The sequence below is a fragment of the Dendropsophus ebraccatus genome, chromosome 15, assembly GCF_027789765.1.
Source record: "Dendropsophus ebraccatus isolate aDenEbr1 chromosome 15, aDenEbr1.pat, whole genome shotgun sequence".
NCBI lineage: Eukaryota > Metazoa > Chordata > Amphibia > Anura > Hylidae > Dendropsophus > Dendropsophus ebraccatus.
Window position 1 is genome coordinate 13,953,162 of NC_091468.1, and position 25,837 is coordinate 13,978,998.

The 25,837-nt window shown below is 45.8% G+C and overlaps 1 protein-coding gene and 1 long non-coding RNA gene across 4 annotated transcripts in view; one reads left to right on the forward strand and one right to left on the reverse strand.

The window, feature by feature from the left end:
• The window catches only part of KCNH1 (potassium voltage-gated channel subfamily H member 1), a 250,570-nt gene that overhangs the window by 37,431 nt on the left and 187,302 nt on the right, over nucleotides 1-25,837 (forward strand). For both annotated transcript variants that reach the window (XM_069954618.1, XM_069954617.1), the window contains one exon: nucleotides 4,156-4,548. In XM_069954618.1, the coding sequence (XP_069810719.1) occupies nucleotides 4,156-4,548 (393 nt within the window). The remainder of the gene's footprint in view (nucleotides 1-4,155; nucleotides 4,549-25,837) is intronic.
• Nucleotides 1-25,837, reverse strand: part of LOC138774067 (uncharacterized) — a 35,698-nt gene that overhangs the window by 6,384 nt on the left and 3,477 nt on the right. The window lies entirely within an intron of this gene.

The following is a 25,837-nucleotide window of genomic DNA, read 5'->3' on the forward strand; positions in this document are numbered from 1 at the left end:
GGCTGATGTTCACACGCGCCACTTTCCACAATCGAGATAAAAGGAGGATTATTAATGGTTTTTCATCTCGAAGACAGTGCGAGTCACTCTATAATGAATATGGGGGCAGGGATTTACAGGAGGATATGCAGGCAGAGGGGGGATAGGCTGGTCAGTACATGAGATATTTTGGCCCCTGTAATTAATCACTGGGGGGGGGGGGGGGGGGGACGCCATTGCTAGTAAGTCAGTCAGTGCAGGTTGTTGATAGTAGATTTGTTGCAGTAAACTTGAGATGAAAGTATAATGCGTGACTAATAGGTTATAGAATCAATCAGAAAAGTCGTGAGTAGGGTCCCCGGACCTGTAACCCATCCGATAGTGAGAACAAAGAGCTACTAGAAGTAAGGGCCCCATTACAGGGCCCGATATTAAGGAGCAAGCGGGCGTAGACCTGTCTGATCAGCGCTCCTCCTTGTTCCCTGCTATCTTTCGTTGCTATTACACACCGTCAGTGGGGGTGGGGAGTGAGCGGTTGTGGTTAGCTGCGGGAGGGGCTGGTCCATAGAAGGTTGTGGCAAGGGCCAGTGTCAGCACATGGCAAGTGCCGGGCCCACAGTGCCTTTTGGGGCCCAGAGAGGGAAAGGGGACCGGCACTGTAATGTTCTGTCAGCTCAGTTAACTGCAGGGTGAGCGGGCTGACCATCAAAAGACAGAGGAGCAGGACCTGTGAGCGTCCTGCACTGAGAGAAAGAGAGAGAGAGAGAGATAGATAGATAGAGAGAGAGAGATAGATATGGACTTGATCACATGACTTGAAGGTCCTCAATATTACCTTGTGGAGATCAGAGGGAGAAGACTGAGGTGTAAGTGCTGTGTGTCAGTGTCTAAGTGTGTGTCAGTCAGTCAGTGTCTATGTGTGTTTCAGTCAGTGTCTATGTGTGTGTCAGTCAGTGTCTATGTGAGTGTCAGTCATTCAGTGTGTGTGTGTGTGTGTGTCTGTATCAGTAATGTGTGTTTGTGTATGTTAGTGGTGTCTAAAGTGAGTGCATAGTGTGTGAATGATGGGTGCATAGTGGACAGATGGATGAGGCTGAGGCTCTGTTGCCCAAGGGCCTGCCAAAACATGGAGCGGCCCTGATAGCGGCGGTCTTCTGCCGCTCCTATTACACGGTCGACGGTCCAAAAGATGATTGTCTTGATAATGTATAATATTCAGAGGTCTCCTGGGTTTCTTTTTTACATTTATCCTGTACATTGTAGGGTGCCCACTAACATCAGTACAGTATGGGACATGATGGGACATTCTGTGCGGCTGTGTAGGGTTAGATGTAGCAGCCACCATTTGAAGGGTTTTTTCATGGTATACTAAAGCAGCTTTCTTAATGGTCTTCATTAAAAATTTCCTGTCATTTTGCCTCTGCAGATGTGTGTGTCTATTACAATCTGCCTCCTGAGTATAACAAAATATCTGCACAGGGCTGTTTAAATAGCAACAGGGAAGAGGGCATTGTAGAAAACATACAAATGTGGAGCGTTGGGAGAGCATACATAGGGGGCATCTCACACAGGCTGTAGATAGGAAAGAAAACAGATACAAAGCTGCATGAATCTTGTAGGCATAGCATACATTTGTGGTAAGAAGAATCTAAATCAGCATGCAAACTGCATATCAAGGGTCTGAGAATAAATAAAGGATAGAAGGCTGCAGAACTAAACTTAGTGCAACATTTTTAATTCATGTTAACTACTAACATAGGTCAAAGGTGTCCATAGCCTTTAAAGGGGAAGTTCACAAAAAATATGGTTTCTTTCAAATCAACTGGTGCCAGAAAGTGCAAGAGATTTGTAATTTACTGTATTTAAAAATCCAGTACTTATCGGCTGCTGAATGTCCTGCAGGAAGTGGTGTATTCCTTCCAGCCTGGAGAGCTGGAGAGGTTTTTTATGGGGATTTGCTGCTGTTCTGGACAGTTTCTGACATGGACAGAGGTGGCAGCAGAGAGCACTGTGTCAGGCTGGAAAGAATACACCACTTCCTGCAGGACATACAGCAGCTGATAAGTACTGAAGACTTGAGATTTTTTTTAATAGAAGTAAATTTTATATCTCTGGCACTTTCTGGCATCAGTTGATTTGAAAGAACTTTTTTTTTTTTTTTGGTCAACAACCCCTTTAATATAATTTAGTATTTTTATACTGTCACTAGTTAACTCTATTACTCTAATTTCAATGCATTTCAGTATACAGGTCATCAATATGTTATCAGTGGGGGTCCAGCCTCCTGTGCCCACCTTTGATCATGTATTGATGCCTTTCATTGTGTATACAGACACATCAGCTCGCCCGCAGTTCCGATAAAAACTACAATGGGGGCAACAGCACGGGGAGCGCCGCAGCCACCTCATTGTACGGAGATTCAATCACCACTGATGAAATATTCATTGCCTGCCCTGAGGAGGGTGATTTCCCTGAATTTCATCTCTGTATCATTATAAAAATTATTAACCGCTTAGTGACCAGCCTATTGTGGCTCTATTGACAAAGACTTTTATAATTATTGTATTACATCTATCGGTATTAAGGTGATTTTCCTTCCATTCTTCTATTCCCTTTGGATTATTATTATTATTTAGATGAATGAGATATTGACAAGATATTAATTCCCGGAAGCCCCCTGAGCTTCATGGATCATCATTGAGCCCCCCTAGCAGGGATCATTAGTAGGAGAAGTAATCAAAGATATACAGTATGTCGTATATATATTTCTCTATCGGTGAATATATAACGCTCCGTGAAGATGAAATGAATCAGTAATCACATATTAGATGAATCACAGCGGCAGAATAAGAATATGTTCAGTTGACAAATCACTAATAGGATTTACTGGCAGAGATGCCAGAGAATTTATGCTATGGATATGAGGATGAAACTGATGCGACCGATGTTTACAGGTATATTGCTCCTCTTTTTGGGTATCCTGAAATGCCCTATGGGCTATAGATTTTTTTTTATTGAGTGTTTCAAAAACAAAGCAACTTTCTATGTAGTCTTTATTAGAAATTTCCTACCATTTAGCTGCTGCTTAAGGAAAGATAAGTCCATCAGGTTTGTTTCTGCTCTCTCTATTAGAGGTAACAGCAAGGGGAGCGTTGAAAAAGTTTATCTCGAGAGAGTAGACAGGAGGGAGTGAAACTGTACTATTACACGGGCCGATAAAGGCCCGATAATAAATGTAAATGAGCGCCGATATGCTAGACTGGCGCTCCTTTACTGGGCCTATTACACGGCCCGATAATCGTTTAACAAGGGCTGCAGGGAAATCGTTACCGATGTCCTTGCAGCCCTTGTTTAAACTTTATACATTACCTGTCAAGGCTGCAGGGCTCCTCTTGTTCTGTGCTTCTCCCCGGGTCCGCGCGCTGACAGGCCGCTCAGCCAATCACTGGTGCGTGTAGACCCGGGGAGATGCACAAAACTGCAGCCTGGATAGGTAATGTATTCTTCTTTGCATATCGTCAGCACCGGCGGCGCACCTCCATTACACGTAGCAATGTGCGGTCGGTGCCCGACATTTATAGGTCAGAACCTATATCAACAATCAGCCAATGACAACGATCGTCGGCTGATCGTTGTCTTTATTACATGGAACGATAATCGCCGGATAGGGCCGATTCGGCCGATTATCTTTCCGTGTAATAGTACCCAAACCCTTGTAGACTGCTTACACCGGCTGAAAATAGAGAGGAGAGCAGATACAAGGCAGCCTGCTTCGAAGAATTATATAAGCTGTGTACAAGTATAGAGAGAAAAGCGTCAGAGGCTGTAAAAACAAAAGTAAGCAAACTAGTAGTAGGGAGTAGACAGAAGGGATAGAAGCCATTGAAGAAAGCTTACACAGACTGGAAATAGAAAGGAGAGCAGATACAAGGCAGCCTGCTGGGAAGAATTAGATAAGCCTTGTTAAAGTATAGAGAGAAAAGCTTCAGAGGCTGTAGAAGAAAAAATAAGTAAACTAGTAATACAATGTTTGTAATAAAGATCTTTGAAAAACAAATGTGTTCCTTGTCATAGTTTCTAGTAGTAGAGACTGTATTAAGAAGAAGACTGTCCACGTCAGAGTCCTAACTAATTTTATACCCAGACGTACATTAATCCTGCCCTATGTATTTTTAGGTGTTGCAACTTGGTTCCGAAATTCTTCCACAATACAAGCAAGAAGCACCGAAGACCCCTCCTCACATCATCTTGCATTACTGTGTTTTCAAGACCACCTGGGATTGGGTCATTTTGATATTAACGTTTTACACTGCAATTCTGGTCCCTTACAATGTGTCCTTCAAAACGAAACAGAACAACGTTGCGTGGTTGGTGGTGGACAGCATTGTGGATGTGATATTCCTGGTGGATATTGTACTTAATTTTCACACCACCTTTGTTGGACCTGCCGGGGAGGTGATTTCTGACCCAAAGTTGATACGTATGAACTACTTGAAGACCTGGTTTGTCATCGATCTCTTGTCCTGCTTGCCGTATGATGTCATCAATGCCTTTGAAAATGTGGATGAGGTCAGTGATATTTTAATTCTTTCATTCTTTTTTTCACTTGTTCGAATTTGAATTTAGTTACTGTATTTATTTTGCCTTTTTGGCAAATTTTAGGAACTCACCTTCTGGCCACCACCATGCTGATGTTATTTAGAAAGAGGCCCTTACTCTCTAAATACCCATAAAGAGATCTTCCTTCAATACAATGTCTGTTGCATTGTTGCTTTACCTTAAAGGGGTCTTCCAAGTTAAAAAAACATATATTATGTCAACAGGGTTATCCCATCTATAAAAACAGATGCAGTATCCTGTAGATAGCCATCAATATTACATCGGCAGGGGTCTGACTCCAGCTATTTCAAGGGGCCACAGAAGTCACTAAGGTCCCTGGGGAAGCTGTGATAATATCAACAGGCAGATATGAACAATTATCAAATATGGACAGCCCATACGTGGTAAATTTCCATATATATACAGCCGATTCATGGTAAATTTCCATATATAGACATCCTATACATGGTAAATTTCCATATATAGACAGCCCATACATGTTAAATTGCCATATATAGACAGCCCATACATGGTAAATTTCCATATATAGACAGCCCATACATGGTAAATTTCCATATATAGACAGTAACGTTATCAATAATGCTGATTTTGTAATGAAATACGTTGGGCGAGAGTGTCAATGCTCTGGAAAGAGCTAGGTAGGAAGGGTGATCACAGAAGCAGCCTGGATATTTGGCTCTTTGGCTTCACTGGGGAGGAAGCTTTGATGATGTAACGGTTTATATGCGGAATGTTACCATATATGGATGGACTGTCCATATATGCCCGTTTACATAATAGAAGCTTCCTCAGGAAAGTAGTTCCCTGCCTTTCTGCTGTCACAGGAGCTTCCTAAAGAAGGGAAGCTTGTAATGGATGCCATACGGTGACATCAATCTGTGGTCTACTCCTCTACTAATGTATATAGGCCAAATTGAGGCCGGAAAGTTCACTTTTTTGGTCTCCAGCTGACAATGAATGAGAATAGACAGATGAAGAATGGACTCCTGGAGCATTTTTTAATGTTCCCGCTAAGCATAGGGTTCACATAGGGTAAAAAGTGATGTGAATAATCAAGCATCAACCTCTTCTAGGACTATGGAGGGCTGGAAGGATGACATAGCTGAAGAGCATTTACCTTTATCCATTAATACTCCTGCAGACATGACTATAATTTTCCTACGGCCAATTCCGCTAAAGTGCCCCAAATTATTGTGTTCAGCTTCCTCTTTGGAAAACGTTGCATTGTGTTGTGGGGCGAGGGTATCATTCACAGCTTGATGAATAGATATTTGCTGTTCCCTGTGCTTGGAGTTTGTGTCCTGTTTAATGAGATGTTCACGGCATCGGAGCTCTGAGATATTTTTCTTCTTGACTGGTTTTGAAAGATGCAACTTTATCTGAATATCTGACTGGTTCATGGCTGTGTAATAGCCGCGGGGAGAAGGAGGGGGCCGCGCCATTAGCTTCTGGTGTGCTGATCAGGTTCCTGCTTGTAATGAAGCATCCAAAGACCGTTTCTTCTAAAATATAACAAATCCCAAAGTCCCCAAGTTGTCCTCATGTGTGGACTCTTCTAATGGTCTCATCAGCAGTTTTCTAGTTAACAGGTATGAATTTCCAAGGGAAGTTTAGACTCACATCTGTCACATCTGAGTCTTCCGTCAGTTTTCCGTCCATGAGTGTTGCCCACCATATACCTCCGAGGGAAGTGTCTGACTTGTGCCACTATATACAGTGGGGAAAAGAAGGACTTGATACCCTGCCAATTTTGCAAGTTTTTCCACCTACAAAGAATGGAGAGATAGGATAGGGATAAAGTAGGAGATCGTGGGGGGGTCCAACCTCTTTACCCTCCACCGATCTCTGTATCAGGCCCCCAGCTTCTGTTTTATGAATAAAGCTGTGGGTAAGGCATGTGACCCGCAGCTCTATTCTTTCCTATGGAGCGGAAAAAAGAGCCGCGTACGCTGGAGGAGAGTGCTGTACTTGACTCTTTCCATCACTCCATTGGGATGAATACAGACGCGGGCCATGGGCCATACCTGCGGCTCTACTCATAATACAGAAGTCGAGGCCTGATAAAGAGATTGGTGGGGGATACAGAGGTCGGACCCCCCGCAATCTCATACTTTTTCCCTATCCTGTGGATAGGGTAGAGTTTATTTCCCCTAAAAATGGCCCCTGTGCCAATTCACATTGTCTCCTGCTCCTTCTGCTCTACCACCTTAGGAGACAAATATTCCATGCCTCTGTCTCACATTGTGTGTGTTTGCTGAGCTCAGGCTGATGATGCAGACAGGGGGCAGGGCGTGATCTCACAGGAGGCTTGGCTGGACCCCCCAATTCCCTGAGTGATTCACCATCTCTAACCAGCCAGAAGCAGTTGCAGAACTAATTTTACTGATTGTGATGGGTGGGGGACTGCGATGATCAGCTGAGGGAAAGCATTGCATTCTGGAACCTGTAGTACTGTGTACAACTGCTCAACCAGGCAGGACAGAAACACAATACAGAACACCCCCCCCCCCAAACAAATGGATTTTTGGTAGTTTCAAAACTGGGATAGACAGGTAAGTAATGTTTTATGCTTCTGCAGAAGAAGAACCTCTATCTGGAGTTCCCATTTAAAACTAACTTGATAGGGGACAAGTAAGAGATTGCGGGGGTCTGACCTCCGTATCCTCCCCCACCCCCTCGATGATCTCCAGATCGCCCCCCGACTGCTTTTTTTAAGGAGAGCACAGGTTCTTTATGTTTTTACATGAGTAATGTATAATGTTGATGACATTTTGTGAGATTATCCTTTGCTGCCACAGACGCTCGGCTTAAATGCATGTTGTGTTGCGTGTGCTGCAATAGACTAGAGACATTTGCCTTTCTGTTCTGATGGCTGAAATGTTCTTTTTTTTTAACAATTGTAATATTTATAGAATTTTCAATTATGGAATACATATAACAATACAGACTGGATAAGATACAAAAAAAACAGCAGAACATTGTTATAGTGCATAATACATAAGGCAATAAAGCGGCCCAACCGGTAACCTGGGGCAGGCATGAGAAAGAAACATTATATATTGTAGAAAGAAAAACTTCCGGAACCCTGGTCAGGATTCATGATAACAATATCTGCTTATAACGGGCCAACAGGCCATAATATTCCAGTAACTTGAGGACACAGGACAGGACGAAGACTTAGTATAGGGGAGGACATAGGGTATGGGAGAGGAAAGAGAGGAGGGGAAAGACAACAAAGTCAGGGAACATACATTTAAACATACAACAAGGGGAGGGAGTCTAGGATGTACCGCTGGTGGATGCCGAAGGAGAGCAATATGAATCCTATGGAGCCCAAATAGAGTCAAAGGCATCTAGCCTGTTGTTTAGAGATGCCGTTAGGCGCTCAAGGGAACGTAGCTCCTGGACTCTGGCTCTGAAGTGCTGGATGGAAGGAGGAGCAGTTTGCTTCCAACATTTAGCAATTAGGGACTTTGCGGCGGTCAGGAGGACCAATAATAATTTGGCCTGCTTTTTCCGAAGTGTTTTAGGGAAAAGATTGAGAAGGCAAAGGCCCGGTTCCCTAGGAAGCATGACACCAAGGACAACCGAGGACACCTCACAAACCTCCGACCAGAAGGGCCGCACAAGCTCGCACTCCCAAAAAATATGAAATTGGGAGCCTAGCACTCTAGTGCACCTCCAACATAGTGGAGACACCGAGGGAATGAGCTTGTGGAGCAACTCTGGCGTGTGATACCAGAACATCAACACCTTATAGTGGGATTCTTTATAGGTCGTACATATTGAGGAGGTGGCAGCTCTATCCCAGATAGCATTCCAGCATTCTGGAGGTAGCGTCCTTCCCAGTAGTGTCTCCCATTTAGTCATGTATGGGGTGCCCCCAGCAGGTCAACCAAGAATACGATAAATGTCTGAGATAAGGCCAGAGGTAGAAGTCCCCGTTCTAACCAGTTGCTCGAAAGCAGAAGGTTTAGAAACTGTGAGGGCTCCCAGACGAGACACCATAAAATGACGAAGCTGGAGATATATAAAGTGTTCCGAAAATGGGAGAGCATGTTTATCAGCCAACTTTTCGAAAGGGAAGAGTGTATGGGTCAAGGGATCAACAATGTCTGCAAATTGAAAAAGTTTCTTAGATCCCCACAGTTTAACAGTTTGGGAATGGAGACCCGGTGGAAAATTCGGAGAAAGTAGGAAGGAGTTTAATGGAGAGGCAGAAGAAGTGAGCCCAAACTTGGGAGAACAGGAGGACCAAACATGGAGGGTGAAACAGATAGGGCCCAATAGTGAGAGATGTGAACAGCTAGGCGGTGATGAGTGCCATAGGAAAGAGTTAGGGTGAAAGGGAGCTAGCCATATCTTTTCTATTTCGGTCCACTTTTTGTAGGCCAAATATTTAGACCATGCCGTAATTTGGCGTAAGTGGGTCGCCCAATAATAGTGAAGGAGGTTAGGAACAGCCAGTCCTCCTTGGGACCTGCTGCTCATCATGACTGAGTTGGGGATGTGATGTCTCTTAGAAGCCCAAATAATAGCTCAGAGAGGAATACGGACCGGGAGTGTCTCAAAGTAGTACAAAAGTTTGGGGAGGATAGTCATTTTCACCGCCGCCACTCGGCCTAGAAGCGAAATGTATTGGGACGACCATTTGGACATAAGGGTCCGGATATCCCGGAAGAGGGCGGGGTAGTTGGCCAGATATAGGGATGAATAGGAGGGAGTGAGACGTACGCCTAGGTACCGTATGGAGGACGAGGTCCACTTAAATTTGAAGCCAGAACTAAGCTGGGCTACTAGGGGGCCGGGCAGGTTAAGGGGCATGGCTTCGGACTTAGAGGTGTTGACTTTGTACCCAGACAAGCGACCATATTTACTAAGTAGGGCACGTAAGTTTGGTAAAGAAGTGAGCGGGTCGGACAGGGTGAGGAGGACATCATCAGCAAATAACATGATTTTAAACTCTTTGCCTCTAACCGAGACACCCCTGATGTCCGGGCAATCTCGAATCGCAGCCGCCAGGGGCTCTATGCAAAGGATAAAGAGTAAGGGTGATAGGGGGGTGCCATTCCGAAGGGAAAAAGTCTCGGACATCATATGGGGAAATTTAAGTGCCGCCGTGGGACTGGTGTACAAGGCACGGATCGCCGTGAGGAAGGGCCCAGTAAAGCCGAAGCGCTGTAATGTTCAAAGGCCTTTTCTGCGTCCAGGCTCAACACAGGAGCACTCCCCTCCTGTTGATTAACCACATCAATGAGGTCAATAGCCCTCCTCGTGTTGTCCCCACCCTGTCTTTCCAGAACAAATACCACCTGGTCCGCATTAATAAGGGAAGGGAGCCAATAACCCAGCCGAGTGGCTAGTAATTTGGTAAATATCTTAAAGTCAGAATTTAGGAGGGCTATAGGCCGGTAGTTTGAACAATCCAAGGGGTCCTTGCCAGGTTTGGGTATGAGAGTGATGAAAGAGTGGGACATGGAGGGAGGGATAGGAGAGCCCTGAAGAAAAGAATTATAAAGGGAAAGTAATTTAGGGGAGAGGCCAGAGGAGAAGGTTTTGTAATAGAGATAAGAGAACCCATCAGGTCCAAGAGCACGCCCGTCGGTAGAGTTTTGAGAACCTCCGCAAGTTCCTCCGCGGTAATCGGCGCATTTAATTCCTCCAGTGCACTAGCAGTCAGAGAGGGCAGATTACACTCACCGAGGAATTCAGAGAGACAACGGGAGCGGGCCTCTGGGTCCGACCGCAAAGCTGAGGGAAGAGAGTAAAGCTTAGAATATAATTGGAGAAAAATAGAAGAGATATCTATAGGGTGATAGTGTAAGGTCCCTGCTGAATCCCTGAGAGCCTGGGGGGACCGAGCGGCAGCACGGTCATTAAGCATCCTTGCCAGGAGAGTGTGGGCTTTATTACCCTTCTCGTAAAAGCGCTGTCTTGAGTAGAGAGGAAGCTTCTCTACTTTTTGCAGCGATAGTTCTTTGAGTCTTTCGCGAGCTGCCGTGAGTCTCCGCAGAACACCCAGAGAGGGACGGCGGGCCAGACATTGTTCCAAGGAGACAATGGTAGTTTTGGCAGTCTGAATGGCTAAAATGGAATCTTTTTTCTGACGGGAGCCTACGGCTATACAATGGCCCCGGACTACCGCTTTGTGGGCTTCCCATAGGACCCCTGTGGTGGTCCCTCGTTATCCGAGAAGTAGTTAGAAATACTTGTCTTAATGGAGTCTCTGGTGACCTGGTTCTTCAGCAGAGTGTCATTCATACGCCAATGCCATTGCCATGTGGGGGCCAGGACAGCCTTGAGTTGGACTATCACTGGACCATGGTCAGACCAGGAGATAGGATCAAGGGCCGCACTATGTAATAATCGTACTGCAGGTACGTTGCCAAAGAAGTAGTCAATGCGGGAATGGAGTTTTTAAGGATAGGAGAAAAAGGTATACCCCCGCTCCATAGGGTGGTCTAGCCGCCAGAGGTCATACAGCTTATGAGCACGTATGAGCTTGCGGAAATCTGATGAGAGTTTAGCCTGCTCCGTAGGGGTAGGCCTACCATCTACAGAATGTCTGTCTGATAATTGCGAGTATGGCAAATTAAAATCCCCACCAAGGATCCGAGGAGCCGGAGGGTATTTCGCTAGCCGATTGAGGACCCTACGGAGAAAGGGTATTTGAGACCGATTAGGGGCATAAACGTTGCAGAAAATAAATTGGCGCCCTTGTTGGGTGCCATCTATAATAACAAACCTCCCGCCTGGGTCAGCAAAGGAAGAGGAGATCTGTATGGGGCATGTGTGGGAAAATAGGATAGCCACTCCCGCCGTCTTGTTGTCTCTAGAGGCCGAAATGGCGGTGGGAAAAGTATGACGGGCAAATCTGAAGGATGCTTCCTGATCAAAATGTGTCTCCTGGAGGAAGGCAACATCTGCATGGAGGTTGCGGAGTTCCCTCAGGAGGAGGCGCCTCTTGACATTAGAGTTGAGGCCTTTGACATTGAGGGATATACACTAAACCATTGGGGAGGAGGAAGATAGCAACAATGATGAAGTGAGTACTCACCCCACCATGACGTCTAGAAGGGATCAGTCTCCGGAGCAACACCAGCTGACATACAATCCTAGAAAGAAAGGGGATGGGGGGGAGACAGGGGGGTGGGACAAACAAACACTAACAATCAACAGAAAACAAAGAAAGAATCTGGTGGAGATAAGGGCTCATGGCCCAAAACACAGGCCTTGTCGGTCTGCAACGAGGCAAGAACTATGCCAAAACTGCTCTAGAGCTGTCAACTGGCGGCCCCACGGGGGGAAAGGGAGCCACCTAAGGAGAACAGAGAACATGGAAACACACAGAAAAGGAGAACCATAGAAAACCACACAGCTATGTAAGAAAAATGACTAGTAAGATGAGACCCAGAACAACGACAAAAATTAGAAGACCAGCATTAGAACTAGGAAGGGGGGGACCCCTCTTCCATTGGGGAGTCCGCTTCAGCCAGTAGGACCAGGAGGGGAGCGAGAGCCCTCGGATCGAGGACGGCGTCTCTTCTGGCTAGCCGAGTGCCAGACGGATGGTGGAGGAGGAGGTGGAGGAGCCATAGTCCAATCAGAGATTTTGGGAACTGGGAAATCGAGGGTGTCACAAAACATAGGCAAGTCAGCTAGATTTCGGATAACAGCAGAGCGTCCATCGCGTCTAGCAGTAAGACCAAATGGAAAGTTCCATCTGTAGGATGCATCGTGGTCTTTGAGGATAGTCAGCAGGGGTCGCAGTAGTCGGCGCTTTTGAAGAGTGATCCAGGAGAGATCTGGAAAGAGTTGTATGCGAGCGCCATAAAAGTCCAGTTCTCTAAGGGTGCGAGCTTTGGCCATGATGCATTCCTTCAAGGTATAATCATGCAGGCAGCATATTACGTCCTGAGGGGGACCAGATGTGGGCTTGGGCCGCAGGGCACGGTGCGCTCTATCAAATTTGATTTTGTGAGTGGGTGGTTCACCTAAGAGCGTGTTGAAGAGACCCTCCAGAGTGGATTCCAGGTCATTGTCCTGCGTCGCTTCCGGGAGCCCCCGCACCCTAATATTGTTGCGCCTGCCTCTGTTGTCAAGATCTTCAATGTGGCGCTGCATATCGTCTAGTGCAGAGGCTTGGGAAGACACGGTGGACTGCAGGCTAGAAATATATGCCCGGGTAGAGTCATGGTCCTCCTCTAAAGTTTCTACCCTTAGCACAATATGTTGAATGTCTTTTCGGACCGCAGCAATCTGTACTCTGAAAGCATCTTTCACTTCAGATAAGAGGGTTTGTAAGTCACTCTTTGTAGGCAATTGTGAAAGCATGTCCCGTACACCCTGAGGGGAGGAGGGACCCATTAGGGAGGCATCAGAGTCTGAATCAGAGTGCCTGCTTCCAGATTTGCGGGGGACTTCGGACTTGGTGGCTTGCTGAGAGGTTCTAGATAGGGTGGCACCCACATTGTCTCCACCAGCCTTGTTTTTATCCTTCTTCTGGGGTTTTGGGGTCGCCGCCATCATATATGTAGAAATGCGCTGCTGGCCCTTTAAGAGACCGTGGGGCCTTACTGTAGAGTCACTGGTAGAACAGGGAGGAGGGTGAGGGTCCAGGGCACCAGGATTTAGGGGACAGGGATCAGGGTGCGGCGAGGACAGGGTCTGACTGCTGGCAGGCAGCAGGGAGGGGGTTAACTCACCCTCGTGGCCGAAGACGCGTTCAGGAAGGCGAGATGGCACCACAGCACATGTGCCCTGCACAGCGGAGTCTGCTGCAGGGCTCTGATCGCGACTCCGGGGGTACAGGGCTTGCTGGAGTGGACGGGAGGGCGGGTTTTTTGGCGGGGAGTGCGGGATACTGGCAAGCCGATGAGCAAGTGGCTCCAGGACCGCAGAAGTTGTGGGGGAAGATGGCCGCAGCTGCGGCGTGCAGGCAGCGGCCCGTGTGAGGTACCGGTATGCTGTCTGAGCTCCGGGGGTCGGACACGCTGCAGGCTGCTGCTGTCTGGGGGTCTCCCTCTTTGTTCCCCACATAGGCCGGGGTACAGGGGTGGGTTAGAGCACGTCTGGGTCTTATATTAAAGCTGTGTGGCACAGGAGCCCCTTCACCCTGCGACCTGACTCATCGGCGGTTCGCCACGCCCCCCGACTGAAATGTTCTTAAAGTGGTTGTCCAGTGAAAATCTTTTTATTTCAAATCAACTGATGTCAGAAAGTTATATTTTCCCATACTTATTAGCTGCTGTATGTCATGCAGGAAATGTTTTATTTTCAGTCTGACACAGTGCTCTCTGCTGCCACCTCTGTCTATGTCAGAAACTGTCCAGAGCAGGAGATGTTTTCTATGGGGATTCATAGAAAACAGAGACAGAGTTCCTGTGTCCGCCAGAGATGTCAGCAAAAAACACTGTGTCAGACTGAAAATAAAATAACATTTCCTGCAGGACATACAGCAGCTGATAAGCATGGGAAGAGATTTTTTAATAGAAGTAAATTACAAATCTATATAACTTTCTGATATCAGTTGCTGTATGTCCTGCAGGAAGTGGTGTATTCTTTCCAGTCTGACACAGTGCTCTCTGCTGCCACCTCTGTCCATGTCAGGAACTGTCCAGAGGAGTAGAGGTGTTCTATGGGGATTTGCTACTGCTCTGGACAGTTCCTGACATAAAGAAGAAGACTCTACAAGAAGAGTCAAGATTTTTTAATAGAAGTAAATTATAAATCTCTGGCACTTTCTGGCACCAGCTGATTTGAAAGATTTATTTTTTTTTTTATGTGAACAACCCCTTTAGGGTGCCTTCACACCTACCGTATCGCAGCAGAAAATCCGCTGCGGATCCGCAGGAGATTTGATTAAATGAATGAACACAGCATCAAATACGCACTGTCAAATCCGCTGCGGATCCGCAGCAGATTTGATTAAATGAATGAACACAGCATCAAATACGCACTGTAAAATCCGCTGCGGATCTGCTGCGGATTTGACAGTGCGTATTTAATGCTGTGTTCATTCATTCAGTTAAATCTGCTGCGGATCTGCTGCGGATCCGCAGCGGATTTTCTGCTGCGATACGGTAAAGGAGAATTGTTTATTGCACATGAAGGGAGTCAGAAGCAACAGGTCCTTTCCTCTTGGTTCCTTATGTAAGTCTTTGGTTGGGATCCAACATGCAAATATTGGGCCTAATAAACCATCTTCTCAGTATTGCCGACCGCCTTTTTGCAGCCCCTTAGATCAGTCTTCCCCGTTCTGTGTCTCTCCTGCTCATTGATTGGAGTTGGAGTTGTGTAACAGCTGGGGATCACTTAGAGGAAACCTACATGCTTTCTCTTTTCATTAAGTCCAACATTTCACCTTGAGCTAGAAAAACAGCGACATCTCCTCCATTCCTGCTTTTTTTCTCCATAGGGGGTCCTACACAATTTCACAGGTACAGCCTGTCTATCGACTAACACATTACAGCTGTCCGGCGTTGTGTAGGAAGGGATGGGGTCAGGGGTGGACGTCTGCTTGGGGGCTATTTCTCTTCCAGTTATGAGATCTTCATTTATAAGCCATCGGATTATTGCCGTAGCGGGAGATCTGCCCAACATTTTAAAGCATCTGAGGAGTCATCCCAGCATTGTGAGCGTTGCACTTGGCAGCGTGTCTCTAACTTGAGCCCAAGTGCCAAATCCTTATTACAGATCAGAGTCATATCATATACGTAATATCACATTCATAGACTGCTATAGGCCCATATTGTATTTGTATGCCTAAGATGTTAAAGGGATAGCTGTCAACAAAAAAGAGGTGGCAGCAGAGAGCACTGTGTCAGACTGGAGATAATACACCACTTAATACATAATACCGCAGCTGATAAGTACTGGAAGAATGGATTTTTTTTAATAGAAGTAAATGACAACTCTATGGCACTTTCTGGTACCAGTTGATTTGAAAGATTTTTTTTTGTAAACAACCCCTTTAACCCCTAGGCAACCCTGGACGTACCCGTACGTCCAGGGCGGCCTCCACGTGTCCGCTCTGAACCGCCGCGGTCCCGGGTGCCGCTCGTAGCCCGCGGCCACGGCTATTAGCGGGCACGGTCCGATTGCCGTTCCCGCTAATAAAGTAATTGGATGCAGCTGGCAAAGTTGACAGCTGCATCCGATTACTTGATGCAGCCGATCCCTGGTGTCTAGTGGGGTAGACCTTACCCCGTCCGGGGTCAGCGCCATAATGGCACTGATCCCGGCTCGGCACTCGATTGCTTCTGGCTGCAGCAGCCGGAAGCAATCAATGTGCCTATCTCACCGATCTATGCTGCATATCTATCAGAGTACTTACACTAGAAGTTCCCCAGGGGGGCTTCTAGTATAAGTGTAAAAGTAAAAAATAAAGTGTTATTAAAGTGTGGTTATGCTCATAATTGTGCCAATCGCGGCTGAGCACAGTTATGATACGGCAGAGGTGGGCCGGCATGAGGGACGGCAGGAGCGGGTCGGCCGGCCTCCCGAAGATGACATCTTTGACAAGATTACAGACAGGGTCGGTCGACACGGATCAGGTATGTATACTGCACTACACTTCCGGGTACACAGACGGGGTCATTCACATACATAACATACATTACAAAGTTGTATAACTTTGTAATGTGTGTTATTTTGTCAATAATTACGTAGCGCCGCACTACCCCTTTAAGGCCCTAGTACACAAAACGATTATCGACCGAAATTGGCCGTTACGGATGATAATTGTCTTCTGTGATAGAAGACAACAATCAGCTGACATGAACGATGTCGGCTGATCGTTGCAGTTGTTTGTCTTTCAACATGTTAGGGGGAGATTTATCAACCATGGTGTAAACTAGAATTGTCTTAGTTGCCCCTAGCAACCAATCAGATTCCACCTTTCATTTTCCAAAGAGTCTGTGAGGAATGCAAAATGGAATCTGATTGGTTGCTAGGGGCCAGTTTCACTTTACACCATGTTTGATAAATCTTCCCCATAGATAGCAGTGATCTGCTGCCATTGCTCCGTGGAACAGGTGCAGCAGCAGACCGCTGTTACCTTCTATGTGCTGCCCGGGCGATCTAGCGATCACCCGGGCAGCTTCCCGCAGCCTCCCCTGTACTCACCTGCTCACTGCCGTTGCGTGCAATAGCGGCGGCAGCGAGCAGGGAACGAGAATCAAACAAGCGCTGCATAGCTTCGTGTAATAGGGGATTTAGTAATGAGCAGATAAGAAGTGTGTGTGTGTGGGGCTGAAAAACAGCTTTTTAAGTACAGAAGGAAAACTTTTGCTTAATAAAACATATTACAGAGTTTCTTAAAATCACTTTTTACTATTCATTCTGCACACAAAAAAAAAAGAATCTAAATGACCGTTACACTTTAAGCGTCTGACTTTATTTGACCTGTGAACAAGACACATTTTCCCTTCTATAATCAAACAGAAATGTGGAGATATGAAGCAAATGACAAGTGACAGTCGCCTTAATGGCTTTTTCCTTGTAATTTATTCCCCGGCACCTCGTGTTAAATGTAGGGTTTTCCTGTGCTGCATTAGCATGGAGATGGCTGGGAGTCATGCAGCAGCAGTAAGCATTGTGTCACATCTGATAACATGATATTGTGCTGAACATTAAGATGTGAACAACTAGGGGACATTTCAAAGTGATTTGTCCTTTTGTTTCAGTGAAATACGCGACCGTCCTTCCCCCCTGTAGAAGCCGCGTTGCTCATTTCTCTTTTGCCGGGAGCAGAGGAGCCATTGTTAGACTAATAATAGGAATATGAGCATGGATTACGTAAGAGCTATTTTTGCAATTTTTTTTGTATTGTCAGACACGTCATGTTGTATGTCTTAGCATATACATTCTGATTTTATCCATCCCAGACTGGAGGAGTCCTAGATTCTAGCCGTATACTGTCTCGCCATAGTGTTTAACATATATACAGTTTGCAGTAAGCTCTTCAGCTCCACCTAGAGGTGGCTGCAGGCAGCAAGCATGTTATCTATTAACCATATAAGGGAAAGAAATATTAAGGGGACCTGTCATCCCGGCCCCCCGGTGGAGCCCCTTATACTTATCCCCCTCTCGAAGTCCCGGACCATTCCACCGCAGAGAAATCCCCGTCAGAAGCCTGTGCACGTGCTCACCAGAGATGAGTCCGATGCCTTCAGAGAATGACTATGGAGCTGCATAAGGGCTTGTTATTTGCAGGGTGAGTTGCCATTTAATTGGTACTATTTGCAGGTGGTTTTTTTTTACATTTTTTAATACATGCTTTTTAGGTTAGTTGGAGACCAAAAATAAAAATTCTGGCATTAGTTTCTTTTCAGATGTTGTGAGGAATTGATAATGTTATATTCTTTGTTTTGAACTTTTCTAAATGCTGTAATCAATTTACGTTTTTTATTTTTTTTAGTCTGTATATATTTTATTTTTATCTGATTCTTTTTCATACTTGTTTATTTATTTTTTGATAGTTTTTACATTTTTAAAAACGATTTTAAAGATTTACATACCAGCCTGTCGACGCCGCTGCAGGGAATAAGCTGGTGTGGTGCACTTTTCAATCGATCACCTGGTTGCTGTTATATTTGTCTGTAATCCAATATGCTAATGAGGTCCCGTTGAGCACTGGAGGCCAGCTTGGGGTGAGCAATTCAAAATGATCTCTCCTCCCCCCGTGACGTGCGCCTCCTCTTCTCAATCAGTCACGCCTCGCAGCAAAGAATAGATAAGTTTGAGATAAGAGGCTGGCCTCCAGAGCTCAACGGGACCTCATTAGCATATCAGATTAGAAATGAATATAAGAGCACATGTTGAAAGGCGATGATCAGCCGGTATGCTCAATGTCGACTGATTGTGGTCTTTCATCATGCTGAAAGATCAGCGACAGTCTGCTGCACCTTGTCCCATGTAATAGGAGTGCCGGCAGCAGACCACCTCTGACTTCAGTGAGTCGCCCGAATGATCTAAGGATCATTCGGATGGTCTCTCCCACTTTCTGTCTTTGAGTGTAAAAGCAGCGAGCAGGGAACGAAGGGCAGACAAGTGCTGAGTTGGCAGGTCTGCGTTCGCTTTCCCTGGAAAATCATGGAGCTCTGAGATAATCCTGACTTGGATATATTGCTGAAGTAGTAAGGATATGCGGCAGGCCACGGGGGAGCGCAGCAACTCAAGGGTACAGATGTTGGAGAGCACGAAGCACCACACTGGCACTTGTCATGGTGAGCCAGGAGTGGGACCAACTGGTCACCCCTGAATGCTGGCTTGGCTGCACTGTGGCAGCACAACAGCACCAGTTGAGAGTTGTAATAGCTGTAGTGCAGTGTAAAGAAGCGAGCTCCTGAACAGGTGCGAGTGTGGGTGCAAAGGACAACTGAGACTATGGTAAGATGAACCAGGAATAGTTTTTACTGTAACACTTTGAAGGACAAGTGCAGAATCTCACAGCTTAGAATACAATACCCTTTTGTTTACGGCGATAATCACTCCTCTGGGGAGGCAAGACATACAGAGTCCACAAACACTGATAAGAGCTTCATAATCTTCAGAAGACAATAGTCTGCTTGTAATACTGTAATACATGTGAGATATAGCTGCTTGAGATATACTTGACACAATACTAAAGTTGAAATACACTTGAGAGTATAGCAGATGAGTTTAATATAGGTAGACAGTATACTGATAGCTAGTTAGCAGCAGTGGTTATAGGAGACGGGACCTATTTAGGCATGGTGGCTCAGCTGGGGCTGTTAGAGACAATTCCTGAATCTACCGGAAGAGATGTCTGCCTTATGCTGTTATGCGGCACAGAGTGACACGATAATAGGTCTACCTAGTGAAAGAGCTAGTTGTTCGGCAGACTCTTCAGGGACCTGCTAGCAAGTTGCAGTAGAGACTTGGCCTTTGCACATAGCTAAACTACTGACTATTGTTGGTACCTCAGTTACTCTTGTAGATGCCTTCTGCTACCTTCAGAGGTAGAAAAGACAGAGAAGAAGGATAGAAGACAGTCCCTCAGCATGAATAGGTTATTACCGTCCTTCACTACAGCTCCACACAGTGCTCTAGGCGGACATGGCTAGGATCTAGAAGTAAGAAGAAAGGCTCCTTGCGACAGTCCACAGCATGGAAGAACACGTTCAGCTGGCTCTGTGAAGATACTCTCTCCCATACAATGGCAATACTACAAACTACACTGAACCCATCAATCCCACCCTACTATATATATATATATATATATATATATATATATGGCTAACAGAAGGGGACCTGATTGGGCAATACCCTTTGTCATAGGTGAATACTCCTGAGGTAACTAGCTCAGGGATTGGTTACTTGAGAATCAGAAGACATTGGCGGGAAATACACAATCAATAATAGAGACATCAGTTAACCGTCCTATACTTTTAGCTTTCAGCCGTGCAAAAGAACAGTGACGTCTAGTGGTGGAAGTTGCATATTACAGACTACAGTCTCAGAGGTTACACACATGTACAGTACAGACCAAAAGTTTGGACACACCTTCTAATTCAAAGAGTTTTCTGTATTTTCATGACTATGAAAATTGTAGATTCACACTAAAGGCATCAAAACTATGAATTAACACATGTGGGATTATATATTTACCAAAAAAGTGTGAAACAACTGAAAATATGTCTTATATTCTAGGTCTGCCTTTCACTTTAATCAATGCTTTGCACACTCTTGGCATTCTTTTGACGAGCTTCAAGCGGTAGTCACCCGAAATGGTTTTTCAGCAGTCTTGAAGGAGTTCCCAGAGATGCTTAGCACTTGTTGGCCCTTTTGCCTTCACTCGTCAGACCAAAGCAGAGATTTCCACTGGTCTAATGTCCATTCCTTGTGTTCTTTAGCCCAAACAAGTCTCTTCTGCTTGTTGCCTGTTCTTAGCAGTAGTTTCCTAGCAGCTATTTTACCATGAAGGCTGCTGCACAGAGTCTTACCAGTTATTGTAGAGATGTCTCTGCTGCTGGAACTCTGTGTGCCATTGACCTGGTCTCTAATCTGAGCTGCTGGTAACCTGCGATTTATGAGGCTGGTAACTCAGATGAGCTTCTCCTCCGCAGCAGAGGTGACTCTTGCTCTTCCTTTCCTGGGGCGGTCCTCATGTCAGCCAGTTTCTTTGTAGCGATTGATGGGTTTTGCAACTGCATTTGGGATCACTTTCAAAGTTTACCCAATTTTTTGGACAGACTGACCCTTATTTCTTAAAGTAATGATGGCCACTCATTTTTCTTTACTTAGCTGCTTTTTTCTTGCCATAATACAAATTCTAACAGTCTATTTAGTAGGACTATCAGCTGTGTATCCACCTGACTTCTGCACAACACAACTATTGGTCCCAACTAGAGATAAGAGAACCGGGTTCGGGTTCGAGTCGATCCGAACCCGAACGTTCGGCATTTGATTAGCTGGGGCTGCTGAACTTGGATAAAGCTCTAAGGTTGTCTGAAAAACATGGATACAGCCAATGACTATATCCATGTTTTCCACATAGCCTTAGGGCTTTATCCAAGTTCAGCAGCCACCGCTAATCAAATGCCGAAAGTTCGGGTTCGGATCGACTCCAGCATGCTCCAGGTTCGCTCATCTCTAGTCCCAACCCCATTTATAAGGCAAGAAATCCCACTTATTACACCTGACAGGGCACACCTGTGAAGTGAGTGAGTGTGCAAAGCAGGAATCAAAGCAAAATGCAGCTACTTTAAGATTTTCAGTTGTTTCACACTTTTTTGTTCAGTATATTATTCCACATGTGTTAATTCATAGTTTTGACGCCTTCAGTGTGAATCTACAATTTTCATAGTCATGAAAATACAGAAAACTCTTTGAATGAGAAGGTGTGTCCAAACTATTGGTCTGTACTGTACTGTATGATACCGACCCTATTCCACGGGACGATTATTGTTCGCATAATCGTTAACGTTAAACGATCCAAACGACCGCTATCACGAAAGTCCTGAAATCGTTCACCCATTTACATGGAAAGATAATCGTTACTTATGATCGTTCTTGCGGTCGTCTTGTCGTCGCTATTTGCGTTCGTCACTACTGCAAACGACCGAACGATGTCTTATTTAATGCGAACGATTTGCGAACGAGCAACGATAAAAATAGGTCCAGGTCTTATTGAACGACCAACGATTTCTCGTTCGGTCGTTAGTCGTTAGTTAGTCGTCTAAACGAACGATTATTGTTTAGATTCGAACGATTTAACGATATTCTGAACGATAATCGTCCGGTGGAATAGGGCCCTTAGAAAAGACACTGGACCCCTCTCTAGGACGCTGCAGAGATGCAAAATAGCTTTCATACCTCTTAGGTAAAGGGATGTCCCTTCAAGTCAGTGTTTCACTTTATCTAGAAGTCATAGAACATTGACTGAGGATCTGTGCCAGCCCAAACAATCTCTTCAAAAGAAGAGACCTCCCATCTGCAGGTGGCTGTTTCGGGGTTGTTGCCCCTCTTTTTGCCGCATTCGTGCTATAGTTTTAGTTCGCTCAGATTTCTAGGCTCCTCTTCTCTATGTAGAGTAATTGTTGCTTTAAGGGTCTCCCCATTTTTTCTCCATATTTTATGATTCTCTTTTCTTCCTTCTGGGTGTGTGTTTGTATAATGGTTTGGCTGCTTCTCATTTTCCTCCTATCTCTTTATCCCTGTTCCTCACGGCCATCTCCATTAATTGCATCATAGGTCACTCTATGTACGGATGCCATTTTGCTTTCTTTTAGTTTAGTTTAGTATTCCTTATATCAGTAATGAGGCTCTTTTCTGGGTAATTCTTAGCTTAGGGGACATGTTGTATCTCTTTTATTCCTGCTCATTACCATCTATTATTTGCATTATTCTGTTTATATGACTTCAATAAGACCAAATTAAGAAAAAAAAAGCTACTTATATAAAAATACAGAACATTGAGTATAATGGGGGGAACGGGACACGTTTGCCCGTTGACATACTTAATTACTATTTTGAAAAATAATTTAACAGTTCACCTAACCCTATGGTGAGGAGCCAGAAGGTCCCAGTGTTACAGCCATAGGACTGTGACCTAATTTTCTGACAATTGGCTTTAGAATTACTTACATTTTATCTTGTTCAGACACCCAAAGCCTAAAAGAAGCCCCAATGATCAGATACATAGTGCAGTAAAGGATATAACAAGTATCCTCCTTATCCTTCATAGGTATAATGAGCGACAGCCTGGACGTCACGCTTACAAGTTCTGAATCCTAGAAGAACAATAGGCTTGAGTCTATGTAACTTTAGAAATCCATGTATATGAAGCAGTGACACTTACAATAAGGCATTGGCCTACAACCTGTAGCATAGTTGCCAACATTTGAAATTTTTTTTCCAGGGACACTTTAGCATTTAAAAGGGGTGTGGCCTATTATGGGTGTGGTCTCGGTGAGGTGTGGCATATCATGGGTGTTGGTTCAAAATTTTCCAGTTAAAATTTACAGTCAGAACAACCAGTGGCGGTCTTTGGCACCAAGCACCCCAAGCGATCGCTTGGGGCCCCCAACATCCAGGGGGGCCCCCACGCCCCGCTCTTGTGCTCAGGACCGCTGCCTCGCTTGCTGCTGCCATCTGAACTGTAACTATGAGCACTCGTAATGAGCGCTCATAGTTACATGCAGCAGCACTGACAGGGCGGGAGACATTGGCTCCCTTCCTGTCAGTCACTCTTGTGGCCGCAGGAAGGGTTTTCCCTGCGGTCACAAGTGGCAGCTTTGTCCTTGTGGTGCCAGCGCTCCAGTGACATCACTGGAACATCGGCGCCAGGACAAGGGGAGTGCTGCCTCTTGTGATCGCAGGGAAAACCCTTCCTGCAGCCACAACAGTGAAGAGAAGAGGAGACGCCCGGACACAGGTGAGTATAGTGTTTGTTTTATTGTGTTATATACTATATGGGAGGGGGAGCACACAGGGGTCTGTTTAACTGGGGAAGCGCACATCAGGCGTCTTTATAAATGGGGGGAGCACACAGGGGGGCTATATAACAGGGGGAGCACACAGGGGGGCTATAGACTACTGGGTCTTTACAGAGGGGTCTATATACTACTGGGGGCAGCACACAGGGGGTCTATATACTACTTGGGGCAGAAGAATGGGGTCTATATACAACTTGGAGAGCACACAGGAGGTCTTTATCCAAGTGGGGGAGCACACAGGGGTCTATATACTAATGGTGGGGCACACAGGGGGTCTATATACTACTGGGGGGACATACAGGGGGTCTATATACTACTTGTGAGGCACACAGGTAGTCTATACATAACTGGGGGAGCACACAGGGGTCTGTATACTACTGGGGCAGCACACAAGGGGTCTATATAATACTGGTGGGGCACACAGGGGGTCTATATACTACTGGGGGAACCACACAGGGGGTTTATATACTACTGGAGGAGCACACGGGAGGTCTATATCCAAGTGGGGGAGCACACAGGGGGGATAAATACCCCTGAGGGAGCACACAGGGGGCCTATATACTAGTGGGGGAGCACACAGGGGGTATATACAACTGGGGGCAGCACACAGGGGATCTACTGTATGTACAACTGGGGCAGCACACAGGAGGTCTATATACTTCTGGGGGAGCACACGGGGGCTATATATAACTGGGGGAACACACAGGGGTCTATATACTACTGGGGAAAGCAAACAAGGGGTATATACTACTGGGGGCAGGACACAAGGGGTATATACTATTGGGGCAGCACACAAGGAGTATATATTACTGGCGGTAGCGCACAAGTGGTATATACTACTGGGGGCAACACACAACGGTCTATTGTTTTGGAACGCGTGTCGAGGGGGGGGGGCCCAGACATAACTTCGCTTGGGCTTGGGGCCCCAGAAATGCCAAGACCGCCCCTGAGAACAACACAAAAAGGAGCATTACACACCCCAGTATCAGGTCCCCAGTAGGGATGGTCCGAACCTGCCGAGGTTCGGGTTCGTATGAACCCGAACGCTTGGCAGCAGATTCCGGCTGTCTGCCCGCTCCGTGGAGCGGGCGGATCCAACGGGAGTAACGCCCTGAAAACTGGGATACAGCCTATGGCTATGGCTGTATCCCAGTTTTCCATGCAGTCCACCCGCTGGATCCGCCCGCTCCACGGAGCGGGCAGACAGCGGGAATCATTACCGAGGGTTCGGGTTCATACGAACCCGAACCGAACTCGGTTCGGACCATCCCTAGTCCCCAGTATATTACACACCCCAGTATTAGGTCCCCAGTATATTACACACCCCAGTTTCAGGTCCCCAGTATATTACACATCCCATTCAGAGCAGGCTGAGACTCAGAGATAGCATTCTACTGACTGACTGTACATACTGGTAGTTTGTACCCATATGATGCAGCTGCACCCCGTATCACTATACTACTATCCCCTTCATCCTACTGCTCCTCCATCATCATACTACCACCCCCTTCATCCTCCTGCCCCTCCATCATCATATTACTACTACCCCTTCATCATCCTCCTTGCCCCTCCATAATCATACTACTACCCTCTTCATCCTCCTGCCCTTCCATCATCATAGTACTACCCGTCTCATCCTCCTGCCCCTCCATCATCATACTAATTCCCCCTTCATCCTCCTCGTGTCCCTTCCTCATCATACCAGTACCCCCTTCAGCATCCTCTTGTCCCTTGTTTGCAACTATGCTGTAGCTGTTGTCAAGGCATACTGGGAGTCTTAGTTCAGCCATTGGTTGCAAACAACTGCAATTGGGCATAACAAGCCCTATACTCTACATACACTATATGGACACTCATTGTAACACTATGAGGTGGTCTGTGGAGAATATACACTGACGATTTCATGAAAACGTGGGTTACAACGGTATAAGATTGATACGTCTAGCCACGAGCAAGCGTGATGATTGTAATGAAGAGGATGTTTCCCAGTGTTCCCAGTGATTTCAGAGGCAATAAAATGTCACATTACAATATACACAAGTCTCTCTTCGAAGCTTGATGTCAGTTTTGGCACCACCAAGAACAGAGCTTGTCTACGCGTCTTTGGCATTGGATTTTAATTGTTGAGGAACAATTTCAAGACTGGACGTTTACATCTTAATATTAGAAAGCGGTAACCTAATAGACCAATACAATGGGGGGGAAAGTATATGATACACTGAGGATTTTGTAAGTTTTCCCACTGACAAAGAATGGAGAGGGGTGAATAATTCATG